General features: G+C 37.3%; 2 protein-coding genes across 4 annotated transcripts; one reads left to right on the forward strand and one right to left on the reverse strand.

The window, feature by feature from the left end:
• Window positions 1-17: 17 nt before the first annotated feature.
• tmem14a (transmembrane protein 14A) lies at window positions 18-2,293 on the reverse strand. 2 transcript variants are annotated; one of them, XM_067385473.1, is made up of 5 exons: window positions 2,160-2,293; window positions 1,959-2,048; window positions 728-829; window positions 558-645; window positions 18-197 (listed from the first exon to the last, which is right to left on the reverse strand). In XM_067385473.1, exons 2-5 carry the CDS (start codon window positions 2,032-2,034, stop codon window positions 164-166), a joined length of 300 nt encoding a protein of 99 aa, XP_067241574.1. In that variant the 5' UTR covers window positions 2,035-2,048; window positions 2,160-2,293; the 3' UTR covers window positions 18-163. The 2 variants fall into 2 exon arrangements, with proteins under 2 accessions (XP_067241574.1, XP_067241575.1); XM_067385474.1 differs by having other exon boundaries at window positions 1,959-2,067; window positions 2,160-2,285.
• A 3,259-nt stretch (window positions 2,294-5,552) lies between these two features.
• Window positions 5,553-25,519, forward strand: si:dkey-286j15.1 (uncharacterized protein LOC796378 homolog). Of its 2 annotated transcripts, XM_067385477.1 has the most exons (17): window positions 5,553-5,807; window positions 8,257-8,330; window positions 10,599-10,669; window positions 10,751-10,866; window positions 12,303-12,431; window positions 12,544-12,683; window positions 12,762-12,846; window positions 12,960-13,092; window positions 16,449-16,630; window positions 17,732-17,860; window positions 17,967-18,106; window positions 18,185-18,269; window positions 18,376-18,535; window positions 21,228-21,418; window positions 21,579-21,732; window positions 24,555-24,682; window positions 24,980-25,519. In XM_067385477.1, the coding sequence occupies exons 3-17, from the start codon at window positions 10,603-10,605 to the stop codon at window positions 25,289-25,291; spliced, it is 2,151 nt and encodes a 716-aa protein (XP_067241578.1). In that variant the 5' UTR covers window positions 5,553-5,807; window positions 8,257-8,330; window positions 10,599-10,602; the 3' UTR covers window positions 25,292-25,519. The 2 variants fall into 2 exon arrangements, with proteins under 2 accessions (XP_067241578.1, XP_067241577.1); XM_067385476.1 differs by lacking the exon at window positions 8,257-8,330.
• Window positions 25,520-25,587: the final 68 nt, after the last annotated feature.

The following is a 25,587-nucleotide window of genomic DNA, read 5'->3' on the forward strand; positions in this document are numbered from 1 at the left end:
GATGATGTTAATCACTAATTCATTTACAAGCTTCATTATTAAAACTGAGACGCTAAAATGGACAGATTTATTTGGAATGTGCAAGATACAGTGATAATATTGTGATATGAACACTGCAGCTGTTCAGTGCTTGTTGTCAGGAAGAGTGTGTGTCCATGAGCTCTTAGAAGATCAGAATCCGGAAAACCATCAGGAGGCTGAAATAGGAACATGAATAAACTCTCAGACAGATCAACATGTTATATTGATGCAATATTGATGTTTATTACTATTAATGGATCTATTGGAGCATATAAATAAAAGAAAATATTCAATATCATTCTTCTTTGTGTTCATTAGTAAAAAGCAATGTGGGGAAAACATGATATATATATATATAATACAACAAGCTAGATTTTCACTGCATTTTACATCTTGTATTAAACACAACTGCGTTGTTCCAGAGCAAACACACTACATAAATATTAAATATCATCATGGGTGAGAAAACATTGCCATGTAATTGTTTTACAACTGTACGGCATTAAAAATGGAAACAACTTTACAAACACTTTTACCTCAGTCCTGCCATGATGCCGGCCGGCATTAACTTTCCAGATTTCCTGAACCTCATTCCCATCACAACTGCCAGTATGCCAGCAGACACTAGAGTAAAAAGAAACAGCAATAAAAGAAAAAGTTCAAAGCTGACATATGTTGAGTATTTCTAAAGTATTTTTATACTTACTCAGAGAGGTCCAGTAATCCTGTGGGTCATTTGATATTCGAAACGCTCCATATGCAGACACACTTCCAAAGAAGAGTCCGGCGATCAGTGACACCACACTTCCTGCAGACGTCAAGCGTTTAAAGCATTTAAATCTGGATAGTATGGTTTTGCAATTGCAGTACTGTACATGGCCAAAAAAACTGGTATTTCCTGGTAATATAATAGTGCTATTTTGTTAGTGATACTGTCAAATGTGTCCAAAAATGGTATTACCATGGTATAACATTCAAAAAACATGGTAAAATCATAGTGCTATTCTGTTAGTGATGCAATACAACTGTCAAAGGTGTCCAAAAATGGTATTGCTGTGGTATATTGTTCAAAAACATGGTAAAATCATAGTACTATTCTGTTAGTGATGTGATACAACTGTCAAAGCTGTCCAAAAATGGTGTTACCATGGTAAAATGTTCAAAAAACATGGTAAAATCATAGTACTATTCTGTTAGTGATGTGATACAACTGTCAAAGCTGTCAAAAAAAATGGTATTACCATGGTATAATGTTCAAAAAAAAACATGGTAAATTATAGTGGTATTGTGTTAGTGATGCAATACAATTGTCAAAGGTATCCAAAAACTATATTACTGTGGTATAATGTTCAAAAACATGGTAAAATCATAGTGCTATCCGAAAATGGTATTACCATGGTATAATGTTCTCAAAAACATGGTAAAATTATATTTGTATTTTGTTAGTGATGCGATATACTACTGTCAAAGGTATCCAAAAACTATATTCTCATGGTATAATGTTCAAAAACATGGTAAAATCATAGTGCTATCCCATTAGAGATGGAATACAACTGTCAAAAGGTGTCAAAAAAATGGTATTACCATGGTATAATGTTCAAAAAAAACATGGTAAATTATAGTGGTATTGTGTTAGTGATGCAATACAATTGTCAAAGGTATCCAAAAACTATATTACTGTGGTATAATGTTCAAAAGCATGGTAAAATCATAGTGCTATCCGAAAATGGTCTTACCATGGTATAATGTTCAAAAACATGGTAAAATCATAGTGCTTTTCTGTTAGTGATACAATACAAATGTGAAAGGTAAGACAACAATAAACATACATTTTAGATTTAGAAAGTTATCAGAAGTTATAAAACAAGTATTAAGTGAATATGGGTTTCTATTAAGATCCATTTAAAAGGTGCATGAAAAATTAGCTCAATTCACACCTTTTCTTTTATATCCCATAAATCCTCCCAGAGCCAGAGCTGCAGCATAGGCAAAGCCCCACCAGTCCACTGCCATCTTGAGCTGGAAAACTGAGCATTCACACAATGCCTGAATAATAACATATTTCTACAAACATAAGAACACTTAACATTAAAATGAAGCTGCATGACAAATCAGAAACACAGACAGCAATACATTACCAGATATCGCGGGTGAACTGCAGGAATGTGTGGTTTAATAGCTGGAAGTTAGCGTGCAAAAGTTGTGCATGTAGTGCAGGGCTGCTGTATTGATAATCAGCAGTCTGAAATCTATGCTGAAGTCCATAACAAGGAACTGACGTCATGATGACACGAGGACAAGGAAGTGAGTCAAGCGCTGTGGCGCCAAATCAGACAGCGTGAGCTTATACACCGAAAACAGCGTATTAATCCTTACAAAATCCTTTTCATATAAAGATAGATTCATCAAAACAAACCGTTTTCTTCTGCACTGAACTGTGTGCGTGTGTTAACGCTGCCTTGGTCATATGCTTTTTTCGAATAATATCCAAGGAACACATTTCTAGTAAATGTGCAGTTATTTCTCATATTGTATTTTCAGAAAGTTTTGGAATATTTTTCCTCTTCCTAAATTTGTCACTACCGAAACACAATGATGAATAATTTAATAAGAAGGGTCACATTGACCTATTAAGATTTTATTTACATCTACCTTGTAAATATATTTTTTGCTATTTTCTAAAAATAACAATTACAATTTTAACAGTATGTAAAAACACAATTTTATTTTAATAAGTGTAATTTATGAGATTTTTTGTATTTTTGAATCCAATCTTTCTTTGTAAAAGGCATAAAGATATTATCATACTGATTTCAAAGTGAAGGATTCATTAGTTTGAATAAACATTGAACCAAACACTATAATGACATCTTGCTCATTCAATATACTTTATTTTTGACAAATCATCCCATGTTTCTGTTGTGACTGCACAGTTTCGGTAGTGACAGTAATGTGTTGGTAGTGACCTCATCACATTACAGGATTTGACTCTCATACTAAAAAAATGAAACATATTAAAATACTAATGATTTGCATAACTTTTTTTTTTTTCCCTCCCCAAATAAATGATTATATGTTCCCTTTTGTCACTACCAAAACAATGATGTCATTACCGAAACAGTCACGACCGAAACGTGGTGAAGTTTCGGTAGTGAAACTTTTCGATACTTTTGAGTCGCTTAAAGGTACAATATGTAAATTTTTTGCAGTAAAATATCCAAAAACCACTAGGCTAGTGTTATATATTTTGTCCAGCTGATTACTAACAATATCTCTAATGTTTTCAACTACTTGTAAATCATGAGAAAATTCCCATTCTAAACAGTGACACGGGGCAGTATAGTCGCCTGTCAATGACGCAGTTACCTTTGTTACCGCCTTTACTGACATAGAAACCACATGACAACAGTGCCGTGGACAGATGCGGAAGTAGTGGAAGTAGCGTCCAGCAAACCACTAGCTCGCTTCAAGCAGTTCCTTATTTACTTCTTGCACGTTTTATGGTGGATTGTGTTACTTATTTATGGAACATAATTACTGTTTACCATCTGCCGCTGGTTCTGTCGACAAGGACAGCTCCCGTAAACTCATGACCGGAAAAGCGGAAGCGGCGCCGGCGACTGTGTCATAATAAAAGTCCCGCTGCTCGTGAGGCGTGTGTTGATCAATCGCTCCAGCTCCTCGTTCAGCTCCCGCAACACTCGGTCCTGCTCTGCTTCATACTACAGTAACGTTAATAATCGCATCCACGAACATGAGTTCTTCCAGACTCAAATCCCTATTCTTTTGCACCGTCCGTTGATATGCAGACCACATGTCCCAAGTTTCCGCTCTAAAACTTGGCGTCATCAAACTACGCCTTTGTTTTGAATAGGCTTCTAGCGACCTCTAGCGGAAAAAATATCACAAATTGTACCTTTAAAGATGATAATCAGCATATGGTTAGATAACACAATTCTGAACAGTTTTACACAGAAACAACGAAATTTAATGGAATAACACCCAATAAAATTATGATTAATTGCAGTAAAAAGGTGTTTGTTAGTGAAGTTCCTTAAAGTTACACACAGATTTTCAAACATGTGAACACATTTAACTGAGAATGATGATCTATCTACTGTGAAAGAGAGGCTGTGAGAGGAGGAACACAGGAATATTTCCTGATCGGAAATGTAGAAGTGTGTTAAAATCAGTGTCGGACAATGGACTCAAACACACATTGTTTCAGTAGTGACATGAACATGCGGGACACAATTTTTTTTACATAAAGTTTCATGATTTAAAAACAGAAATTTAAAAAAAAAAATTTAGCTTCACTTTTAAAAAAAAAATCAAAATCAAAATATATTTATAAAAACACGATGGGAAAAATTGCAAAAATTATTTCAATATCATTTTCACCAGTTGAAATGTAAGGGTTCAGGACAGACACCTCCCAATTGAAAGTACTCAATGAATGATGATTTTATATTTATTAATGATATTTTAAATATTATTGTGGGATTCAATAGATAATAGAAGGATCTTAGTAAATATCTAAAATTTGAATACTTAAACACTTTTTAAATGTGTTTTGTTGGTTGTTGGACAGCAGTTTACACCAATTCTGTAGAATGGCCCATATACAACAAATACTTAAAATCAATATGAAATGGTATTTATTATGAATAATTTATCCATGCACACCATTGTTTTTGTTGTTGTTGTTGTTGTTGTTTTAAAATTCATGTTCCTCATAATCTTGAATCAGAATATCTTCTCCCTCTTGCAGCATCTCTTCTCTTCTCTGATGATGAGGGCGGGGCAACCTGTCACTCAAATGAGATCCACCAATAGCAAACCACAACCATCCAATCAATTCCCCATGGACAAAATCAAGCCCTGCCCTACATTTGTTCTGGTTCCAGAAGCGTTTCACTCAGATATTTAGGTCTAGTAGACTCTAAATGAACATTGAAAACTCATGTTGACTACATCAAAAAGAAATGCAGCAAAGCAGTAAAACTATGAGATGTACAAACAATCAGTGATCGCCATACTCTTCTTCGGTGTGTTGTATGCATATAAGGATATATGGATCTGCATCACTTTAGTCAGATACAGGTGCGATTAAAACAACTGCAATCTCAGCAGTGTAAGTTGAGCCATGAGAGTCCCCATTAGACGTCTAAAATTATCTGTAGCTGGATCAATTTACAAGTGCATAAAACAGAACAATAATAATAAAGTGGAGAGTTGAGAGATGACATTGTGGATTGTGTTTATAACAGCAAAATATGTGGGAGAGCATTGCTATAGTGTGACAATATTGTATTACAATAGGTAGCACATTAATACCTAATCCAAAAAAAACAAAAAAAAACCCAGGACACTTAAACTGAGCAGTTTAATTTAGGAGACTCAAGGACTTGGCCTCATCCAGCATACAGACTGAAATCACCTCACACGCACAGGAGGGGGCGGTATATGCGCCTAAAGGCTGGTGTGCGACCCGCCAATAAACCCACAGAAGAAGAAGCCATTCTGTTCCTTTACAAAAATACTCGATTCCTGCAAGGATTTCTGTAAGGGTTCATAGCGACATATCATTTACCAGTTAATTTACTTCATAGAGCTTTGATTAAAAAAAAAAAAAACGTTTTTTTCTACCCCAACTACTGGGTTACACATATTGGGTCATTGCTGGGTTATTTTTACATTGTTGGGTTATTTTTAGTAATAACCCAGCTGTTGAGTTAAATGCGACGGAAAACATTTTAACGGTCAAGCAGAAGCCTGAGTATAAGGTAAGTCATAACGTTTTATGGTGCGTAACTCTTAAAACATTAAGTGTACGGAAACGTTTCATATCTCTGATTCTTGAGTTAAGGGACAAACATTTCTTACACACAAATGTTAAAAATAAATAAATCCATCTAAATAAAAATAAAAAACTATATCTAAATGACATCTGGATACTTCATTGCTTTTATTTTTAAATAGTTTCGTTAGTATCATTTTAAATGCATGCTCTATATTTGGAAAATACATGTAATTTAGCCTGTCCTCAGCATGAGGTCACGATGTAAAATCGTCAAAACAAATAAAAAAAATATATATACATTTAAATTGATCTATAATATATCAAACAATACAAAAAGTAAGTTTTGAATTATATTTTCCTTTAAAAAAAAAGCCTATCAAAGTTGTGTCCTGACTGCATCAACTCCATTTTTTTTTTTTTTTTTAATAATCCTGAATAAATCAGGCAATGTCATGGTCATCTTGAGGACCCCTTTCCTTTTCCCTGCTCATTTGTGGATCTCACAGTAGGACACATAGTCCTGGAAGTTTTATATATTTTTATATTTTATATAAACAGTGTTAAAGTCTCTGTGGTCACAGCTTTATCATGTCAACTTCATCATCCTGGTGTAATAGTTTCTATAAACAGGTATTTGTCAACTCAATATTTGTCACTCCATCAGTAATTTTCAACTCCGTCATTTTTTGTCAACTCCGTCAGTTTTTGTCAACTCCGTCGTCAACTCTGTCAGTATTGGTCAACTCTGTCATTTTTTGTCAACTCTGTTGGTATTTGTCAACTCCGTCAGTATTGGTCAACTCCATCAGTAATTTTCAACTCCGTCGGTATTTGTCAACTCCGTCATTTTTTGTCAAATCCGTCGTCAACTCTGTCAGTATTCGTCAACACCATCATTTTTTGTCAACTCCGTCGGTTTTTGTCAACTCCGTCGTCAACTCTGTCAGTATTGGTCAACTCCGTCATTTTTTGTCAACTCCGTCGGTTTTTGTCAACTCCGTCGTCAACTCTGTCAGTATTGGTCAACTCCGTCATTTTTTGTCAAATCCGTCGTCAACTCTGTCAGTATTGGTCAACACCATAATTTTTTGTCTACTCTGTTGGTATTTGTCAACTCCGTCAGTATTGGTCAACTCCATCAGTAATTTTCAACTCTGTCAGTATTGGTCAACGCCGTAATTTTTTCTCAACTCCGTCGGTTTTTGTCAAATCCGTCGTCAACTCTGTCAGTATTGGTCAACTCCGTCGTTTTTTGTCAACTCTGTTGGTATTTGTCAACTCCGTCAGTATTGGTCAACTCCATCAGTAATTTTCAACTCCGTCGGTATTTGTCAACTCCGTCAGTTTTTGTCAACTCCGTCGTCAACTCTGTCAGTATTGGTCAACTCTGTCGTTTTTGTCTCATCCGTCGTCAACTCTGTCAGTATTGGTCAACTCCGTCGTTTTTTGTCAACTCTGTTGGTATTTGTCAACTCCGTCGTCAACTCCGTCAGTTTTTGTCTACACCGTCGGTTTTTGTCAACTCCGTCGTCAACTCTGTCAGTATTGGTCAACTCCGTCATTTTTTCTCAACTCCGTCGGTTTTTGTCAAATCCGTCTTCAACTCTGTCAGTATTGGTCAACTCCGTTGTTTTTTGTCAACTCTGTTGATATTTGTCAACACCATTTTTTGTCAACTCTGTTGGTATTTGTCAACTCCGTCGTCAACTCCGTCAGTTTTTGTCTACACCGTCGGTTTTTGTCAACTCCGTCGTCAACTCTGTCAGTATTGGTCAACTCCATCAGTAATTTTCAACTCCGTCGGTATTTGTCAACTCCGTCAGTTTTTGTCTACACCATCGTTTTTTGTCCACACCATCAGTTTTTGTCAACTGTCGTCAATAATTTGCCAGGTCTATGGAAACCCTACTTAGATGTTTTTTAGACTAGTTCTGGACAGGTACAACACACAGCAGCTTTACAGCGTTCATCCCTCAAGTCTACAACACGCGATCGGTTCGTGACAGGCTCTAGTTCGTCTGCACGAGCACATGCTCTGGTTCCAGAATGTAAACAATTCTGCTGGAAAAGGGGTATCAGCATCCTCCTGATACTGCCATACCGTGGATAATCCGTGGGACGGGCCAAGTAATAAAAAAATAACATTCCAATTAATGGCGGGTGGATGGGAGATGAATCATTAATGTGTTGATTTTAATAAAGACACAGAATTCTCATCTCACGGTAAGACGTAACGAACGTGAGTCACTCTTCCACTTTGATCTTGTTAATAATAATAAATTTTTTGAAGAACAACAACAATTGCTGAGTGATTTAAAAAGAGCCTCACATACTGAATTTTTGCATTGAAAACAAAACTTTATTAAAACTTTTTGCAGTGATTTATTGTGTTGGGTAAATTTTGTTCATTTGTGCTTTTTTATTCCCTGCAGTGGCTCAGGAGATGAGTCTTTGAGTCTGAAAAAAGTCAACAAAGTTAAAATATAAAACCAAAGATTTTTTTGAGGTAATGTAATATTGTTAAAACAGATTTTATAAAATTGGTATCGAAAAAGGTATCCTAACAGTGGGTGTAGAAATACATTTTCAAACAATTTTATTGCTGTGGTGTTTTTTTTTTTTTTTTTTTTTTTGCAACATGGGATAGTGCATAGTGCATTGTACAATAGTGCATTGTACTATGCATTGTCCTCCTTTTTATACCATAGCTGAAAATGGCCAGTTATGAACTCCACATCTCTTGCAAAAGTCATTTTAATACCCTCCATCTCACTTCCCAGTATTCCAGCCCAAATCATCTCCATTCACTTTCACACAGTATTAGTTGTTTTCATGCCTTTTGCACAACATTAGACCATTTCATGCTTTTCATCTTCAGAAAGATCTTTCTTCCTTCCCATATTGCATGAGAACTGTGACTTGCTTAATAATGTGGAACAACCTCTAAGCAGGGTTTCCATAGACCTGGCAAATTATTTTGTCTGAGATTGATACCAGTTATCTAAAAAGACATGGATAAATAAACAAACAAACATTTTCTTAGAAAAACTAAAATCTAAATGTTTATTCTACTGAAATCTTACTGATATGTCACTTGCATAATAATTTGGAACACAGTGTATTTGTCAACTTCATTGGTATTTGTCAACTCCGTCGGTTTTTGTCAACTCCGTCAGTATTTAAGATGAAGGGTTTTTGTTAATTTTGAAAGAAATATTTTATTCCTTTTTTCATTTATTGTGTTAAAATATTAAAACATCAACTGAATTACATGATATCACATGATTTGCATAAGAACATTGGTTATATTGTAACACTCAGCCTTACTGGCAGAGGAAACACAATTAAAAGGAGAATTGTTTAAAATACTAGTACGTTGGGTTTAAAATGGAGACAAGAAAACAGATCAATATAAAAAAAGACTGATTTACACCAATAGAAATGACACCGAACTAAAACAACACAAGATATATAAAAGAGTCCTTAGACTGGTAAAGGCATAGAGTCCATCAGTTCCATACTCTAAAACAGTCCACAGGAAGCTCTGTGTGTTGATAGTCCAATGTGTCCACCCGTGTATATACAATCCAATGTGCAAGTGTAAGAATGAAGTCCTGGAGTAGCGAGTGTTCTCAAAAAGGTACTCCACAAACCAGGCAACGTTTTGACCTAAGTGATTTCAGGCCTCCATCTTAGGCCATACTGCTCCTTTTATACTGAGAGGCTACTTCCTACTACCTGTATGGTGATTGGCCACATGACAGGTGAAGTCTCAGTTCTTAAAGACAAACACACAAATTTTTAAGAGGAGTAAAATGGACAATGAAACATGTAAAACCTATTAAAACTCTGATACACAAATATACAGTTATATACAGAGTGGTTAAAACATGTTCGTTATGTGGCAGTGTCACAATATATTTTTAATATTAAAAAGGAGGTTAGGGAATTAAGGAAACTGGATTGTTCATAATAACTCCAAACCAAGAAAAAAAAATAGAGAATTAATTTTTTTCACTTATCTCCTTTACTGAACACCATTATTACATAATTTAAGACTTTTTTTTTTTAATGGATCAAATTAAAATATCATGCTTTTTAATGCGTCTGACGGAGTTGACACAAAGTTCAGAAGTGAATAAATGTATCAGTTATAAAAATATCAGTTTAAAAAAGTTTTTATTATTTAATAATACAAACTTCTAAAACATGTTTTGTCGCTTATCTCAAGAATCAGTGATATATTCTAAAACTAAATTTTATTTTTTTTAAAATTAAGTTGTAAATCAGTATTGTTGTCGTCTATCGATTATAAATGAATACTAGCTATCCCAGTAATACTAGAGTAATTAATTAGTAAAAAAGACCAGCAAAACATATTAGATATTAACTAACGTTAATAGTAATGCCTGTTTACATGTATAGTGATAGACTGAGGTAATAATATCATTATCTAGCATTCCGCCTGTTTAACGGTGTTTGCGATATTTTCTCAAGGCTCTGGACTGCTATTTCTTTCATGCTGGTGTGATTACAGAGTTGCAAGTGTGAAACACCGAACGTCAAACATAATCATCTACATTTGATTTACTGTAGTAAAACTAACTGTAACTGGTATTTTGGCAGGAATGTGGTATATTAATATCAGATGATGTTATATGAATATAGTCATGCATGTAATCTATTAAATGTTATAGTCTCTAATTATAGTCATTTTTTATGGCAGTTTTGCATTTATATTAAATGTGTTGTACTAATTGTATGTTTGTTTCAGAGAAATGGATTCATTTGTTAAGGAACGACTAGAAGAGTGGAACCTCAGCCATTTAATTGAAACATTTCAAGGTAAGCTATTTAAATTAGTGATACATATAAGTTAAGTTGAGACTTTTGTAATGCTTCTTTTTCTCATTCATTTTAACACAGAGGAAGGAGTGGATGAAGAAAGTTTTATGCTACTGGATGATGCCAGCATTGCTGCTCTAATACCAAGAATTGGTGTCAGGGTTAAATTCAAGAAATATCATTCGGAACTTTTGGAAGTAAGTTTACACTGACTAAACAATGATAGCTTTTAATCACATGTTTCAAGTCAGTTTCAGGAGAAACAAAATAATTTTTGCACATCGAAGTTTGATGGCATTAACACTTCAGATTGTTGTAAATATGGCTATAACAGAACATGCAATTACTTATGGTCATATAGGAGACGCATATTAGAATATGTCAAACAGTATCTTCCACAACATATTCCACCAGAAAACATGAATACATCAACAAAACTTAGAGTGCTTTTTTGAAAAGCTTAAAGCCCAATCAGTTACACATTCTGCAATTAATTAAATAGTGAAGTAAACAACTACTTTGATCACTAATATTGTAATTAGCTTGCAGACCACAACAGTGGCTCTTTTGAATTGACTTGGTCACTCAGATCACCCTGATGATCACTTTGAGAGAGCAGCTGAACCATTGATGGACTTGGATTCCTAAAACAGGGATTTTCATTAAGCCAGAGACTTTGCAGCGTCCAGGCTTGTCAAATGTCCAGCGTTTGGATGCATTTACTGGCAGTGTAAGACAGATGGCAGTCCAGGACACCTTTCAATATGTTCCAATTCAGCATGTTACAAAAAATACCAGAAAGTCCTGGTGCCATTGAAAAACATCCTTGCTCACAAGCAAAATGAAGATCATGACCTCGTTGATTACATGAGCTCTACAAAACCAGCCACCTGTTTTCTAAAGAACTGTCCATTCCGCTTGTCCTGTATAATAATTATTGTGAAATTGTAAATCCTGTTGGTTCCAAGATTACAATTCATAGCCTGGTCCTAATGTACTTCCAGATTTGGTGTTTACCGTCTGAGCTGCTGTCTTCCTTGTCAGCATGCTCTCTGTTGGCTGTTTAAGTCGGATGATGTTAAAGGGATAATTCACAATCAGAGATATATTTAAAAATATCCTGGCTCTTCCCAGCTTTATAATTGGCATGTTTTGAAGCCTCCCAAAAATGTATCCATCCATCAAAAATATAATCCGTACAGTTCCAGGGAGTTAATAAAGGCCTTCTGAAGAGAAACAATGTGTTTTTGTAGGAAAAATATTCATATTTAAAACTTTATTAACTATAATAACTAGCTTCCTGCAGTCAGCCGTATGCATCATTTTGCGGCAGAAGCGTAACCCTTATACTCATACATGACGTAATGATGAACGCGGAAGCGCTGAGGAGAGAGCAAAACAAAACACCGGTCACAAATTGAGATTTGCTGTTGCTCCTGACCATGTTTTGGAAGCACTTAGTGTCAGCGAACTGTATGTTCTCACACTATGGGTAGAGTAGGGTAAGAAAATACACATGTGTGATAATTGGAAAGGGTGAGACCAATTCTGCATTGCTACACTGAAGAATCTTTATTATATCTACATATAATTGTTTTAGTGCTGATAGCATTCCTTTTTTCCTTTTAAACAGTCTCTGGGCCATAACCCCGTCAACAATCAGTCATGTCCCAGTCAATCACCAATAAGAAATGACCCACCGACCCCAACAGAGTCAGTAGAGGAAAGCTGCCCAACAAGAACAACAAGCAACTCAACCTTTGTAATGGCATTTCTTTTGATACACTTGAACTTGAATTTTTGTCTGTTATTTTATTAGATTCATGAATGAATTGAAAGGATTGTTTTTAGTCCATGCATTCTTCTTTTCACAGGATATACGAGAAATACTCCAAAATTCTGGAGGATCAGCGATAATAACATCTTTAGACACAGACATGCATCTAAGCCTCAAGGAGCGACATAAGATGGTGCGGTTGTTGGTTTCTCATTTAATGGAAAGGTTTGGAGAAAAGTGAGTAGAAGCATTAAATGATGATGATTTAATAAACTGGCCTATATGAATGATTCAAATGCTTGTTTCTGTCTGTAGCCCGACAGCTGAGATCAAAAAGGAGATGGCTTTGGCAATAATTGACCAGTTTCCTTGTCTGAAAAGCAATGAGGGACACGGATATGTAAGTTGTGCTGACACGTTCTGATTATAAGATAATCAAGGGATGATAAAGTGAATCAGTCACCACTTTATTTTGACAGTGATTTCTTTATATTATTATATTTTTTGTTGAAGGAGGTATGGTATACACCTTGTCGTTCTCGTCACCCTGCAACCGGGTATCTAGAAGAAAGACTCCGCAACGTGAGGAAACGTCTTCGAGCCCCACAGAAACGGCACAGCTATTCACACCCATTTCTTCTGCCAGGTTAGATCTAGGGATGGATATATGTAGATGATCAGTATCACACGAGTAGCCACGCGACATGGCTGTATATCAGTACGGCTGTGGCCGAGTGCCGTAGGCAATCACAGTGTGCTGATATACAGCCATATTGCACGGCTATGAGTGTGATATTGTGTTTTTTACAACAGTTCGACGGCACAGTCTCGAATCTCAGGCTGACAATATCCTTTAACAGTTGAGCCCAAGCCTCCATTATTAATTCTAAAACGTCCACGAACTTGTAACGAAGGAACGTCGCTTCAGTGAAACTCACTGTAATATGTAGAGTATTATGAGAGAGCGATCGCTTGAGCGAGTTTGAATGCCCGTTGAGGAAAGCGATATCTTTGTCCTTTTAGTATTTAAGACATTTCCATGACCGCGCTAGTCAATGCATTGATCAGTTGCATCTCGTAAGAGCCGGTGGCAAATTCCAAAAGGACTGGCCAAGAGGAAGCTGTTCTCTGCGAGTACATGAGCGCTGAACGGTCACTGACGGCCTGGAGCTCACATCTCTGAAAGCGTCTACACAAATTTTCAAATACACACTATGTTTACAACATTTAAATCGCATATCTGATGTCCAAACCAATCCTCGCCTAAAAAATCTTAAAGCTACATTCAGTTAACATTAGTATCTATAAAAATATGGTGGGTTTTCTCATCTGCCATGACATTCGCTGTGAGAATGCTGACAGCGGAGTGATTCAAACAGAGAAACTGTTCCCGTGGCTCAAAATACCCCATAGATTTTTTTAAATAAAATTTTTTAACTGCCTATTTTGGGGCATCATTAACAATGCACTGATTTACACTCGACACCGCCCCTTTAAATGCTCACGCTCCCTGCCAAACGAGCTCTTGACTATATTACAGCGCATTTACAAAGTTCACACAGCTAATATAACCCTCAAATGGATCTTTACAAGATGTTCGTCATGCATGCTTCGAATTATGTGAGTAAAGTATTTGTTTGGAGGTTAACGTTTTATTCTGAGTGAATTTGAGGCTATATGCTCTGTGGCTAACGGCTAATGCTACACTGTTGGAGAGATTTATAAAGAATAAACAGACAATACAATCAACAGAACAAGGAACCAGTGCAAGAAGTAGAAACTATGGTAACAAGCAGTGAACTAGAACTCAGGCAAAAGAGTGACACAGAAAATGAAATTAAGCAGGACATGGAATAACAGTTTTTAAATAATGGATTAAAAGTATAATTTTCCAATAAAAAAATGTAATAAGTAATTCTTTTTGGATTGGGAACTCGGAATTCCCGACATCAGAGTACAAAAGCTGATAAGTTGAATCAGGTGTGTTTGATTTGATTAGAGAGACATGTGTGCAGTGCAGTGCCAGTGGTTCAAATTTTTCTTGCCCCACCAAAATTTTCACTTGCTCCACAACAAAAAAAGAAAATGGGCCTATAAAATAAGCCAAGTTATTGTTTTCATTGTTTTTGATACATGTAACCTTAATAAATAAGGTTATGACACCAAAAGCTACTAGATTAACTCACTTAAATTTTAAATATTGTTAGATAAATAAACAGCAAGTAATAAAATGGTAATAAATAATCAAATTACGAGTACTAGCACAGATGAAGACAACAGAACAAACAAATAAATGAAATAAACAATGCTTTTCATGTTTTTCATGTAGACTTAAACAGGAGATTTTCAGGTACAGAAATTGTAATATCTATAACTATATAATTATAGATATATAATATAACTATACAACTTTAGATTAAACTTTATTAATCTTTCGAGAGCAGTTACAGATGCATAAATAATGTTTTGAAATGTTGAAAATATAAAACGTTAAATACTGTTATTTGAAATTATTTTAAAAATGAAAAGACACTTTAAACCTAAAATTAAACCCGCCAGTAGGTGGCAGCAAGTCCTTGCTAATGAGCGAGTCATTGAGATTCAACCGATTCATTCAAACGGCTGATTCATTCAGGAAGTGTTGCTCAGAGACGCAAAACAATTCAGTGGACTTTGTTTGGAACTATTTTTTTGGGCGAAATAGAGTGAAACAACCGATTTGGTGTCTAAAATGTAAGTCACTTGATATTAAGTTCTTGTTCTTTAAACTGTATGCTGTATAAAATCAATATCACATTTGTAATTGTTGATATTTGGAGAAAAACGGCGCTGTGTAATATCGGTCAACTATATTAAATGATATAAATATAAAAGATATACTTACACCTTATCTTGAATTCTGGGGCATATTAAAGGTACAATATGTAAAATTTTTGCAGTAAAATATCCAAAAACCACTAGGCTAGTGTTATATATTTTGTTCAGCTGATTACTAACAATATCTCTAATGTTTTCAACTACTTGTAAATCATGAGAAAATTCCCATTCTAAACAGTGACACGGGGCAGTATAGTCGCCTGTCAATGACGCATTACCTTTGTTACCGCCTTTACTGACGTAGAAACCACATGACAACAGTGCCGTGGACAAATGCAGAAGTAGAGTCTAGCGTCCAGTAAACCACTAGCTCGCTTCAAGCAGTTCCTTATTTACTTCTTGCACGTTTTATGGTGGATTGTGTTACTTATTTATGGAACATAATTACTGTTTACCATCTGCCGCTGGTTCTGTCGACAAGGACAGCTCCCGTAAACTCATGACCGGAAAAGCGGAAGCGGCGCCGGCGACTGTGTCATAATAAAAGTCCCGCTGCTCGTGAGGCGTGTGTTGATCAATCGCTCCAGCTCCTCGTTCAGCTCCCGCAACACTCGGTCCTGCTCTGCTTCATACTACAGTAACGTTAATAATCGCATCCACGAACACGAGTTCTTCCAGACTCCAATCTCTATGCTTTTGCACCGTCCGTTGATATGGAGACCACATGTCCCAAGTTTCCGCTCTGTAACTTGGCGTCATCAAACTACGCCTTTGTTTTGAATAGGCACAAATTGTACCTTTAAAGGCATTTTAATAGACTAAATCACACGTACGCGCGCTAGTCTAACTGTTACTAGACAACGTCACCTAGTGCATGCGTGCACTCAATGTGTGTGTTTTTTTTGGGTTTTGTAAATTGAGGGACATACTCGATAATTTCAGATCGTTAAATCAACAATTAGGATATCATAGACATAGACGATATATATCGCACACCCTACAGCACTGGCCCGATCGGGCAAGTGACAGTTCCGTCTACTGTCCTGAGCGTCGTTCTTACTGGCCCCGGGCCATCGGGCAGTCCTTATTGTCGAGCCCTGAGGTGTGGGAAACACTGAGGTAGAGTTTATTTTTTTTGTTTTGTTGTTGTTGTCTTCACTCATTTTAATGTTTCAACTTCACTAGAGTCTGAGTTGTCTTCGACTGACATTCAAACAATGCTTGAGTGGCTAAAGAACAATAGAAGTACTCACAGCCAAGTCCAGGAGTTCATGAGTCATCCAGCACCTCCTCAAGGAACCTCTGGAACAAAAACTATTGAAGAAATCAATGGAGAATATCCTAGATTTATCGACTTTTCTGGAATGGTGAGTATAATAATGTGCCGGGAAGGGTTGTCCTGGCCTGTTGTAGTAATCCTAAAATGCTTCAGCTTATTCTATTGTTATTTCCAATCCAGTAGCGGCCTTTGCTATGTTTCACCTGTTTCACTTGAAATGGGCTTCACAACAGAAGGGGCCTCCATTTGCGCTTGAAAAAGAGCCCCGTCCCCAAACATCACAGCGCACACACACCCTGAGCGGAAATTAACCGGGGTTTAGGGCAAAAATACCACCAAAATTAATAAAAATGACCCCAAAATTCAAGATGTAATGCAAAAAAATGTCTCAACAGTTCAGTAAACAAGACTAGATTAATATTAGGTGACTTATTTTAAATGCCTTCCACATTACCAAAACATTTAGTCTTAACTAGTCTTGTTGGCAAGTTATGTATTGCTCAAGATGTGGCGGCAGCAAAAAGACTGGGTCATTGGCAGAATTGCACAATGCACTGTTGTCCTACGCGGCAAGTAGGATAACTGTTATCTGTCTAAATTCCCATGGCAAATAATACGGTCTGAATGAGACATTTAGCAATTCATAATGAATTGAGCAGTGTGTTTCACGCACCGTGATATTCTTTGCCCACTTGCTTTTGACAAGCATGCACAGTCTTCCTCCGATAGTTTTGGTTGACTTGGCACTGTCACAGTCCAAGCGGATTACTGAGTATCCGTCCAAGTTTATGTTGTCAATCGCCTCCGTCAGCCATGTTTCTGAAATGCAGATCAGGTTGGATCTTTTGAAGTCTCTTGTTAAATTTTACCAGTGCTGTAATTTTGGAGGGAACCGACTGCTGCGATATTTAAGTCTGTTTTAGTGTTCCATGCTCTGAAATCGATGTATTCAGTTTCTCTTTAGGTTTCCTTTCGAAATTCAGAGACTGTGCATGCAAACATACATCTCAGCACACACAGTTCTCACACTATGGGTAGAGTAGGGTAAGAAAATACACATGAATGATAATTGGAAAGGGTGAGACCAATTCTGCATAGCTACACTGAAGAATCTATTACATCTACACATGATTGTCCTTGTATTGATGATGACGTGATATTTACTTTACATTTACTTTCTTTCAAACAGTATCTGGGCCAAAGCCCCGTCAACAATCAGTCATGTCCCAGTCAATCACCAATAAGGAATGACCCACCGACCCCAACAGAGACAGTAGTGGAAAGCTGCCCAACCAGAACAACAATCAACGTAGCCTTTGTAATAGCACGTCTTTTGATACACTTGAACTTACATTTTGACAGTTGTTTTATTTAAGAACAAATTGAAAGGATTGTTTTTAGTCCATGCATTCTTCTTTTCACAGGATATACGAGAAATACTCCAAAATTCTGGAGGATCCGCGATAATAACATCTTTAGACAGAGACAGGCACCTAAGCCTCAAGGAGCGACGTCAGATGGTGCAGTTGTTGGTTTATCATTTAATGGAAAGGTTTGGAGAAAAGTGAGTAGAAGCATTAAATGATGATGAATTAATAAACTGGCCTATATGAATAATTCAAATGCATGTTTCTTTCTGTAGCCCGACAGCTGAGATCAAAAAGGAGATGGCTTTGGCAATAACTGCCCAGTTTCCTTGTCTGAAAAGCAATGAGGGACACGGATATGTAAGTTGTGCTGACACGTTCTGATTATAAGATAATCAAGGGATGATAAAAAGAATCGGTCCCCACTTTTTCAAGACACTAATTTCTTTATATTGTTTTGTTGCAGGAGGTATGGTATACACCTTGTCGTTATCGTCACCCTGCTACCGGGTATCTAGAAGAAAGACTCCGCAACGTGAGGAAACGTCTTAGAGCCCCACTTAGACGACACAGCCAACCACAGCCATCCCAGAATCCCTCTTCCCGATCCAGTTTTCCACTACCAGGTTCGAGCTAGGGATGGGTGATGCATATGAATTTAGAAGTACAACCTGCAAAGGGTTTTACACAGATCAGGTGTAGCATTATGAGCACTGACAGGTGAAGTGAATAACACTGATCATCTCTTCATCACGGCACCTGTTAGTGGGTGGATATATTAGGCAGCAAGTGAACATTTTGTCCTCAAAGTTGATGTTAGATGCAGGAAAAAAGCGAGTTTGACAAGGACCAAATTGTGATGCTAGACGACTGGGTCAGAGCATCTCCAAAACGGCAGCTCTTGTGGGGTGTTCCCGGTCTGCAGTGGTCAGTATCTATCAAAAGTGCTCCAAGGAAGGAACAGTGGTGAACCGGTGACAGGGTCATGGGCGGCCGAGATCATTGATGTACGTGGGGAGCGAAGGCTGGTCCGTGTGGTCCGATCCAACAGACGAGCTCCTGTAGCTCAAACTGCTCCAGAAGTTAATGCTGGTTCTGATAGAAAGGTGTCAGAATACACAGAGCATCAGTTTGTTGCGTATGGAGCTGCAGAGCTGCAGACCAGTCAGGGTGCCCATGCTGACCCCTGTCCACCGCCGAAAGAGCCAACAGTGACACGTGAGCATCAGAACTGGACCATGGAGCAATGGAAGAAGGTGGCCTGGTCTGATGAATCACGGTTTCTTCTACATCACATGGATGGCCGGGTGCGTGTGCGTCTCTTACCTGGGGAACACATGGCACCAGGATGCACTATGGGAAGAAAACAAGCCGGCGGAGGCAGTGTGATGCTTTGGGCAATGTTCTGCTGGGAAACCTTGGGTCACATCCATGTGGATGTTACTTTGACACGTACCACCAACCTATGCATTGTTGAGACCATGTTCACCCTTTCATGGAAACGGTATTCCCTGGTGTCTGTGGCTCTTTCAGCAGGATAATGCTCCTGCCACAAAGCAGAAATGGTTCAGGAATGGTTTGAGGAGCACAACAATGAGTTTGAGGTGTTGACTTGGCCTCCAAATTCCCCAGATCTCAATTCAATGGAACATCTGTGGGATGTGCTGAACAAACAAGTCCGATCCATGGAGGATCCACCTCACAACTTACAGGACTTAAAGGATCTGCTGCTAACATCTGGTGTCAGATCCCACAGCACACCTTCAGGGGTCTAGAGGAGTCCATGCCTCGACGGGTCAGGGCTGTTTTAGCAGCAAAAGGGGGACCAACACAATACTAGGAAGGTGCTCATAATGTTATGCCTGATCAGTGTATTTCTTTAGTGATTAGAAATGTGATTTATTGCATTGCTCATCTGAAGCGCATACGCGCTGGAACGGCACTCTTCAAAGAGAGAGCAAACATCATTTAAATCACCATGTCACATTTAGTTTTAGCAGTATGATTATTCAAAGCATTTTAGATGGTTTATTCTTATTAATCTTGTACATGTAGAGCAGAGGCGGCATAACGAGCACCAGGAGAGTGGAGAATGTGTGTGTGGCTCGTCTGTGTAAGAGATCAAACGAATGCCTGCATTGAAAGAGTTTCAGTGACATTACTACACTAAACTTCTATATATAATGTTGAATATAATGTATAATAATGCAATTGGGGAATATTGGAGGGTCCTGATAATGACAAATGTCTGATTTTACCAGTAAAAAGGGCCTACATTATTTATATGTATGTATGTCAGTGAGAGAGTGCAAGCATATTTGTGTAATATAATTCCAGATTTTCAGCTTCAGAATCATGGATATTTTAATTCTGGTGTCAGAATTGCCCTGTGCATTGGGGACCAGGACCAAGTCCAAGCCAATTCAAGTTCACCACCACAAATTTCAGCATTTAAATCAACTGTACATTTTTATCAACTATTTACCATATGTCTTAGAAGTAATTATAAATAATTATAATAATAAAAAAACCCCCTCTTATTTTGGCTTAAAATATTGCAATAATATCGTATTATGAATTGTATCGAATTGTGACGTGAGTGTATTGTTACACACCTATTGGTTTTATAAAACAGTTACTATGTATTCCTGGCAAAATTTTATAAAATATTATTATTAAGCAACAAAAAATTTATAATTTATTGATAATAAATAATAATCCTTCCGCCAAGCAATGCATTTAAGCAGAATGGTTTCCAAGCAACACAAAGATACATTGGTGCAGTAATACTGATGTAATGAGGTCACAGGTGTGTGTTTATAGAGTATTTTACAATGGCTTCATACATAGCGTAGCCAATCATAATCAAAGGCTGGAACTCAATATTTTTATAATGTGGCTTGAAACACATGACATGTCCACAAATAGAGGTTAGATAGTACTGTGTGCACCACTGAGTTTGAGACACAGACAAACAGAAGTGCTAATGAACAATATATAACTACTGTTTCACTATACTGTTGATGCTCTGAGCAGCCATATTGGATTCTGAAGTCATGGTTGTTCCAGTTCCTTGTAGATTCCCAGTCGGAATTCCGACTTGAGGGGATGTTCCAGTTAAAAGTTCCTAATGGGTACTCAGAGTTTCCCACTTCAGTGTACACACCATAAAAAGCTGGTATTCAGGTGAATCAGGTGTATTAAATAGAGCGACAACTTGTTATGCTGGGTGAACTTCATAACCAGGTTTGAGAAACGCAGAGATAAAAGCTTTTTATAGTAATCCTCCCTCATTTTAATATGTTTTAACTCCTGTAGAGTCTGATTTGTCTTCGGCTGTCGTTCACAAAATGATTGAGTGGCTAAAGGACAATGAAAGCCCTCACAGCCAAGTCCAGGAGTTCATGAGATATACAGCACCTCATCGAGCTGCATGGGTTCGATCCACTGGAACCAAAACTATTGAAGAAATCAATAGAGAATATCCTAGACTAAACGTTCCTGGAATGGTGAGTACAATGATCGAATTTTCTGAAGGGTTGTCTTGGCCTATAGTAGAAATCCTACATTAATTTAGAAAACTAAAATGCTTCATCGTTCTATTGTTACTTACAATCTAATTTAATAATTAATAATGTTTTTTTTTTTTTTATAATTGTTTTTATTTAGATATTACAGGACTTTGAAGTTATATTCCCTGACCATGCTGACCGCCTTTATGAATTTTGGGCTCCTGTCTTTACTGACCGGATTTTACTTTTTGCAAAAAAAGAACCCAAAGCTTCTGATGTCCTTCCAGAGAATCTGGAAACACTGCCAATAGGTAGGACATCCTGTTAAAAATCACACACAGAATACCACATGTTTACTGCAGCACTCTAAAAGGCATTGTTCTGACTGGTTGACTGAGGTCCTAATGGCTCTTTTCCAATGAGCAGTGCAGTACGGTACGCAATTATTTCTTTTGATTTTCAGAAGTTGTGAATGGTACCAAAATACCGAATCGTACCATACCGCATTTTTGGGACCCTTTCGTTGAGGTACAGCACAGGAGTCCGGTACCTAAAGGGTGGAGCTAGACTCACTGCAGAACGTTGATTGGTTGACAGAGAATCGTCACTTGCTCCTACTACAAGGGAAATGACAACACAATATCGTTGTAACAAAGTCTGCGCACAGTAAACAAACAACCACATACCAAGAAGCAAGAACGAGATCTGCTGTATGTCCTCCATTGTTGTTAACTGTGTCACTTTCTTCTTCGCGCAAGAATGAAGCCGGTCGCTACTTTCCAGCATACACCACACCTGTCAAGTAAGGGTACTGTTGGCCAGATCCGAATCGTACTGTACTGTGCCGCTTGGTGGAAACGAGCCATAAGTGGTTGAATTTTCAGTAACTGCACAAGAAGTTAGGGTTACCTACTTGTCTGTTGACCACATTATAGTTCTATATCACTTAGTATCACTATATCACTTAACGTTTTTTGATTTTAGATATTTTAAAGCACCTTAAGGCCCATTTACACCAAGAATGATAAGTATAAAGATAACGATAAAGAAAGAAAAACAATATAAAAATCATTCTAAATATAAAAGAATAGCACTGTCCTCACAACAGTAATAATGATAACGATGTAGAGAAGTTAATCGCCAAGGTCCAGAAAAATCCACCACTGTTTGACAAGTCAAACCCCCTTTTCAAGGATACTTTAATGAAAATGGATTGGTCATACCCTCGGAATAAATGGTGGAAGTATTAACAATGAGATCATTATGTCAGGCTAGCAAACAGTGTAAAATAAAATGACCTCAGGTATCTAGCGCTAGTTTTGTCTTGCTTCCTTTGAATTTGCAGTGAAAAAGTTGTTGTTTTCATTCCACTATATTGTCTTTGTCAGGTAAATTCACTGTTAGATTAGATCGATTGAACTAGCTATTCACTCGAAACAAGTGATTTACAAGTTAAAGCCTTGTAAATGCAACAAGAACAGCAAAAACATGTTGTACACACTTTGAAACCGCAGGGCGTGAGCTTACAATAAACAGACCGTTATCATTCATTAGTGTGGAAGCAAATGTAGTTATCGCTCTTGGTGGGAACAGGCCTTTACAGCCTACCAAAGCCAAATAAATTGACTAATTGACAAAGCTTGACTAATTAGATAAAATTTATTGAATTACTTTTAATATCTATGAAAAGCACACCCTTTCTCATACGTTGTTGAAACAATAATATAGTACATTCTTTCAGGAATACAGTATAGGCAAAGCCCAAAAATATATGGCTAATCAAACAAGAAACGGATATGGGTTGGGACTTGATTTTATCCATTGATTGTTGATTGGACTGTGAAAAGTGGGTGTTCTATACCAGAATTGAGACACATCTGAATACAAATTTGCAGTTAATTGGCTTAAACTGTAGTGCATTCTTTCAAAAAATTAAGCATTTACATTTATTCATTTAGCAGAAGCTTTTATCCAAAGTGACTTACAAAAGAGGAAGAACAATTGAAGCAATTCATCCACCAAAAGGGCAACAATATAAGTGCTGAGACAATTTTCACTTAGTTTTGCACAGTGCATGCAGCAAGAATTTAAATTGTTTTATTATTATTATTTTAAGAAGGTGAAGGTAGGTGTAATTGTGCAGAGCCATTGGCAGCCAGATCAACTGAGTGAATAGAGTCGTGACGTGCTCTCTTTGGCTTGTTAAAAGACCAAAAGAGCACTGCAATAGTCTAACCTGGATAAAACAGGAGCTTGAACAAGGAGCATGCTCCGATAGGAAGGGCCTGATCTTTCTAATGTTGTACAAGGTAAATCTTCAGGATTGGTTCAGTTCTAGCAATGTAGTCCGTGAAGCTCGACTGATCGTCAGTCATAACGCTAAGATTCCTGGCTGGTACTTCATCCACCAAGAAATGTCTGCCATGCAGGCTGAGATTGGTGCAGCTGTTGTCAGATCATCTGGCTGGAATGAGAGGTAGAGTTGTGTGTCATCAGCATAGCAGTGATAAGAAAAGCCATGCGCCTGAAGAGGAGCGGTCCAAGCACCGAGCCCTGAGGCACTCCGGTAGTTAGTTGGTGCTGTGTCGTCAACTTGACAACCGTCCCACCGTGTTTGATTCATGCAGAGGAAGAGGGGTACATGAGCCCATAAATTTAAGGCATTTGACAGCTTTGTATTCTGTTTTGCGATCTGGTCTCCCAATTTTCCACAAATTTAATAATATTTCAGAGCAGAGCAGAAGCTTTCAGTTTATAATTGTAGCGTCCGTTGTCCAACTGAACTAAATGTTTTTTATTTCTATAAAAAAGCAAAAAGACTGTGGAGGCAGTGCCATGGTGGGCAAGGCTTTAATGTAGGTTAGGGCTGAACACTGTAACACCAGCAGCACTAACTACCACAGCATGCATTGATAAATCATTCACAATAAGACCAGTGACATGAATTAAGAAAATAAATGGGGTCCGTTTTGATTTCATACAGACTTAAACAGAGGCCTGGCTGACTTTTTTTTTTTTTTTTGTAAAAATGGTTTAGGCTGTTTCTAAGTGCATATGAAAGTAGGTCCACACACAAATTGAAGAGATGACACAACTGTAAGCTTAACTTTTTTCTGACGTTTGTCGTTCAAAGAGGTTCGTGGAGAAATTGCCTTGAAAACCCTTCCTGTTATCCTGCCATCATCACCATACCGCACAAATGGGAAAGTTGTGCGTCCGACATATGGTGAAATGAAGCGTGGCTTCATTGACATTCAACCTGTAAGTAAAAGCAACTCTGTGAAATCAGATGTGTTAAATGACACTGCTTTGTGCACATATGGATCCATTCCTCCTCTTTCCTTCAGTGATTGCCTGTTAACAGCAGGTGTCATGACTAATGGTCAGTCATCACTTTTAGAGTGAACCTATTTTATTTAATTCTACAGCACTGCTTGTTTTACTTTTACAGTGTAATGTAACACTGCTGAATTTGATTCGATTCATTTGTAAACATATAGTGTATCCATGGGATGTCGTCACAATGTATGCCAACTGAACTCTATTTATTCTTTGAAGGTTGGAACGAATGTGGTAGATTACCTGAGCAGTGACACGAGCCAGGATCCACATGTCTTGGTGCTTGGGGACAAAGAGAACTCCTCCCAAGTGTTTGTCATTTTCAACGGAGAGGCAGTTGAGCAGGAGACCTTAATTCAAGCAGTGGATTTATGTTTCAAAATGTTTTATGTCTATGACATAACCTACCCAAAGCCCTCTGCTCCCATTTGGGAGTTTTTGCAGCATGCGATCTTTAAAATTCCTGGAGGAGTTCCTTCAGCACACTGCTGCCTCCTTAAAAACTTTGTTTTTAGTGTTATTGACCATTAGTAGGTCCAGTAGTCAACAGATGTATTTGTAGTTTTATCACTTTATTACTACTATATATTTACAGCTCAATGCATACGGTGTACAGTGTAGCTTTTTTAATTAGATCCTGTAAGCTGAAAACTACATTATCTACTAGAGCCCCTCAGTGTTCATCCTTTATCTTTTGAAATATACAATGAAGATCTTGTAAATAACCAAAAAGTAATTCTGTATTTATCTTTAAATGAGGTGACCAACATTAAACAATTAAATTCAGCTTAATCTGTCTGTCTTAATTTTTTCTAAAATGAGTATTT

The sequence above is a fragment of the Chanodichthys erythropterus genome, chromosome 5 (genome assembly GCF_024489055.1).
Source record: "Chanodichthys erythropterus isolate Z2021 chromosome 5, ASM2448905v1, whole genome shotgun sequence".
Classification (NCBI taxonomy): domain Eukaryota; kingdom Metazoa; phylum Chordata; class Actinopteri; order Cypriniformes; family Xenocyprididae; genus Chanodichthys; species Chanodichthys erythropterus.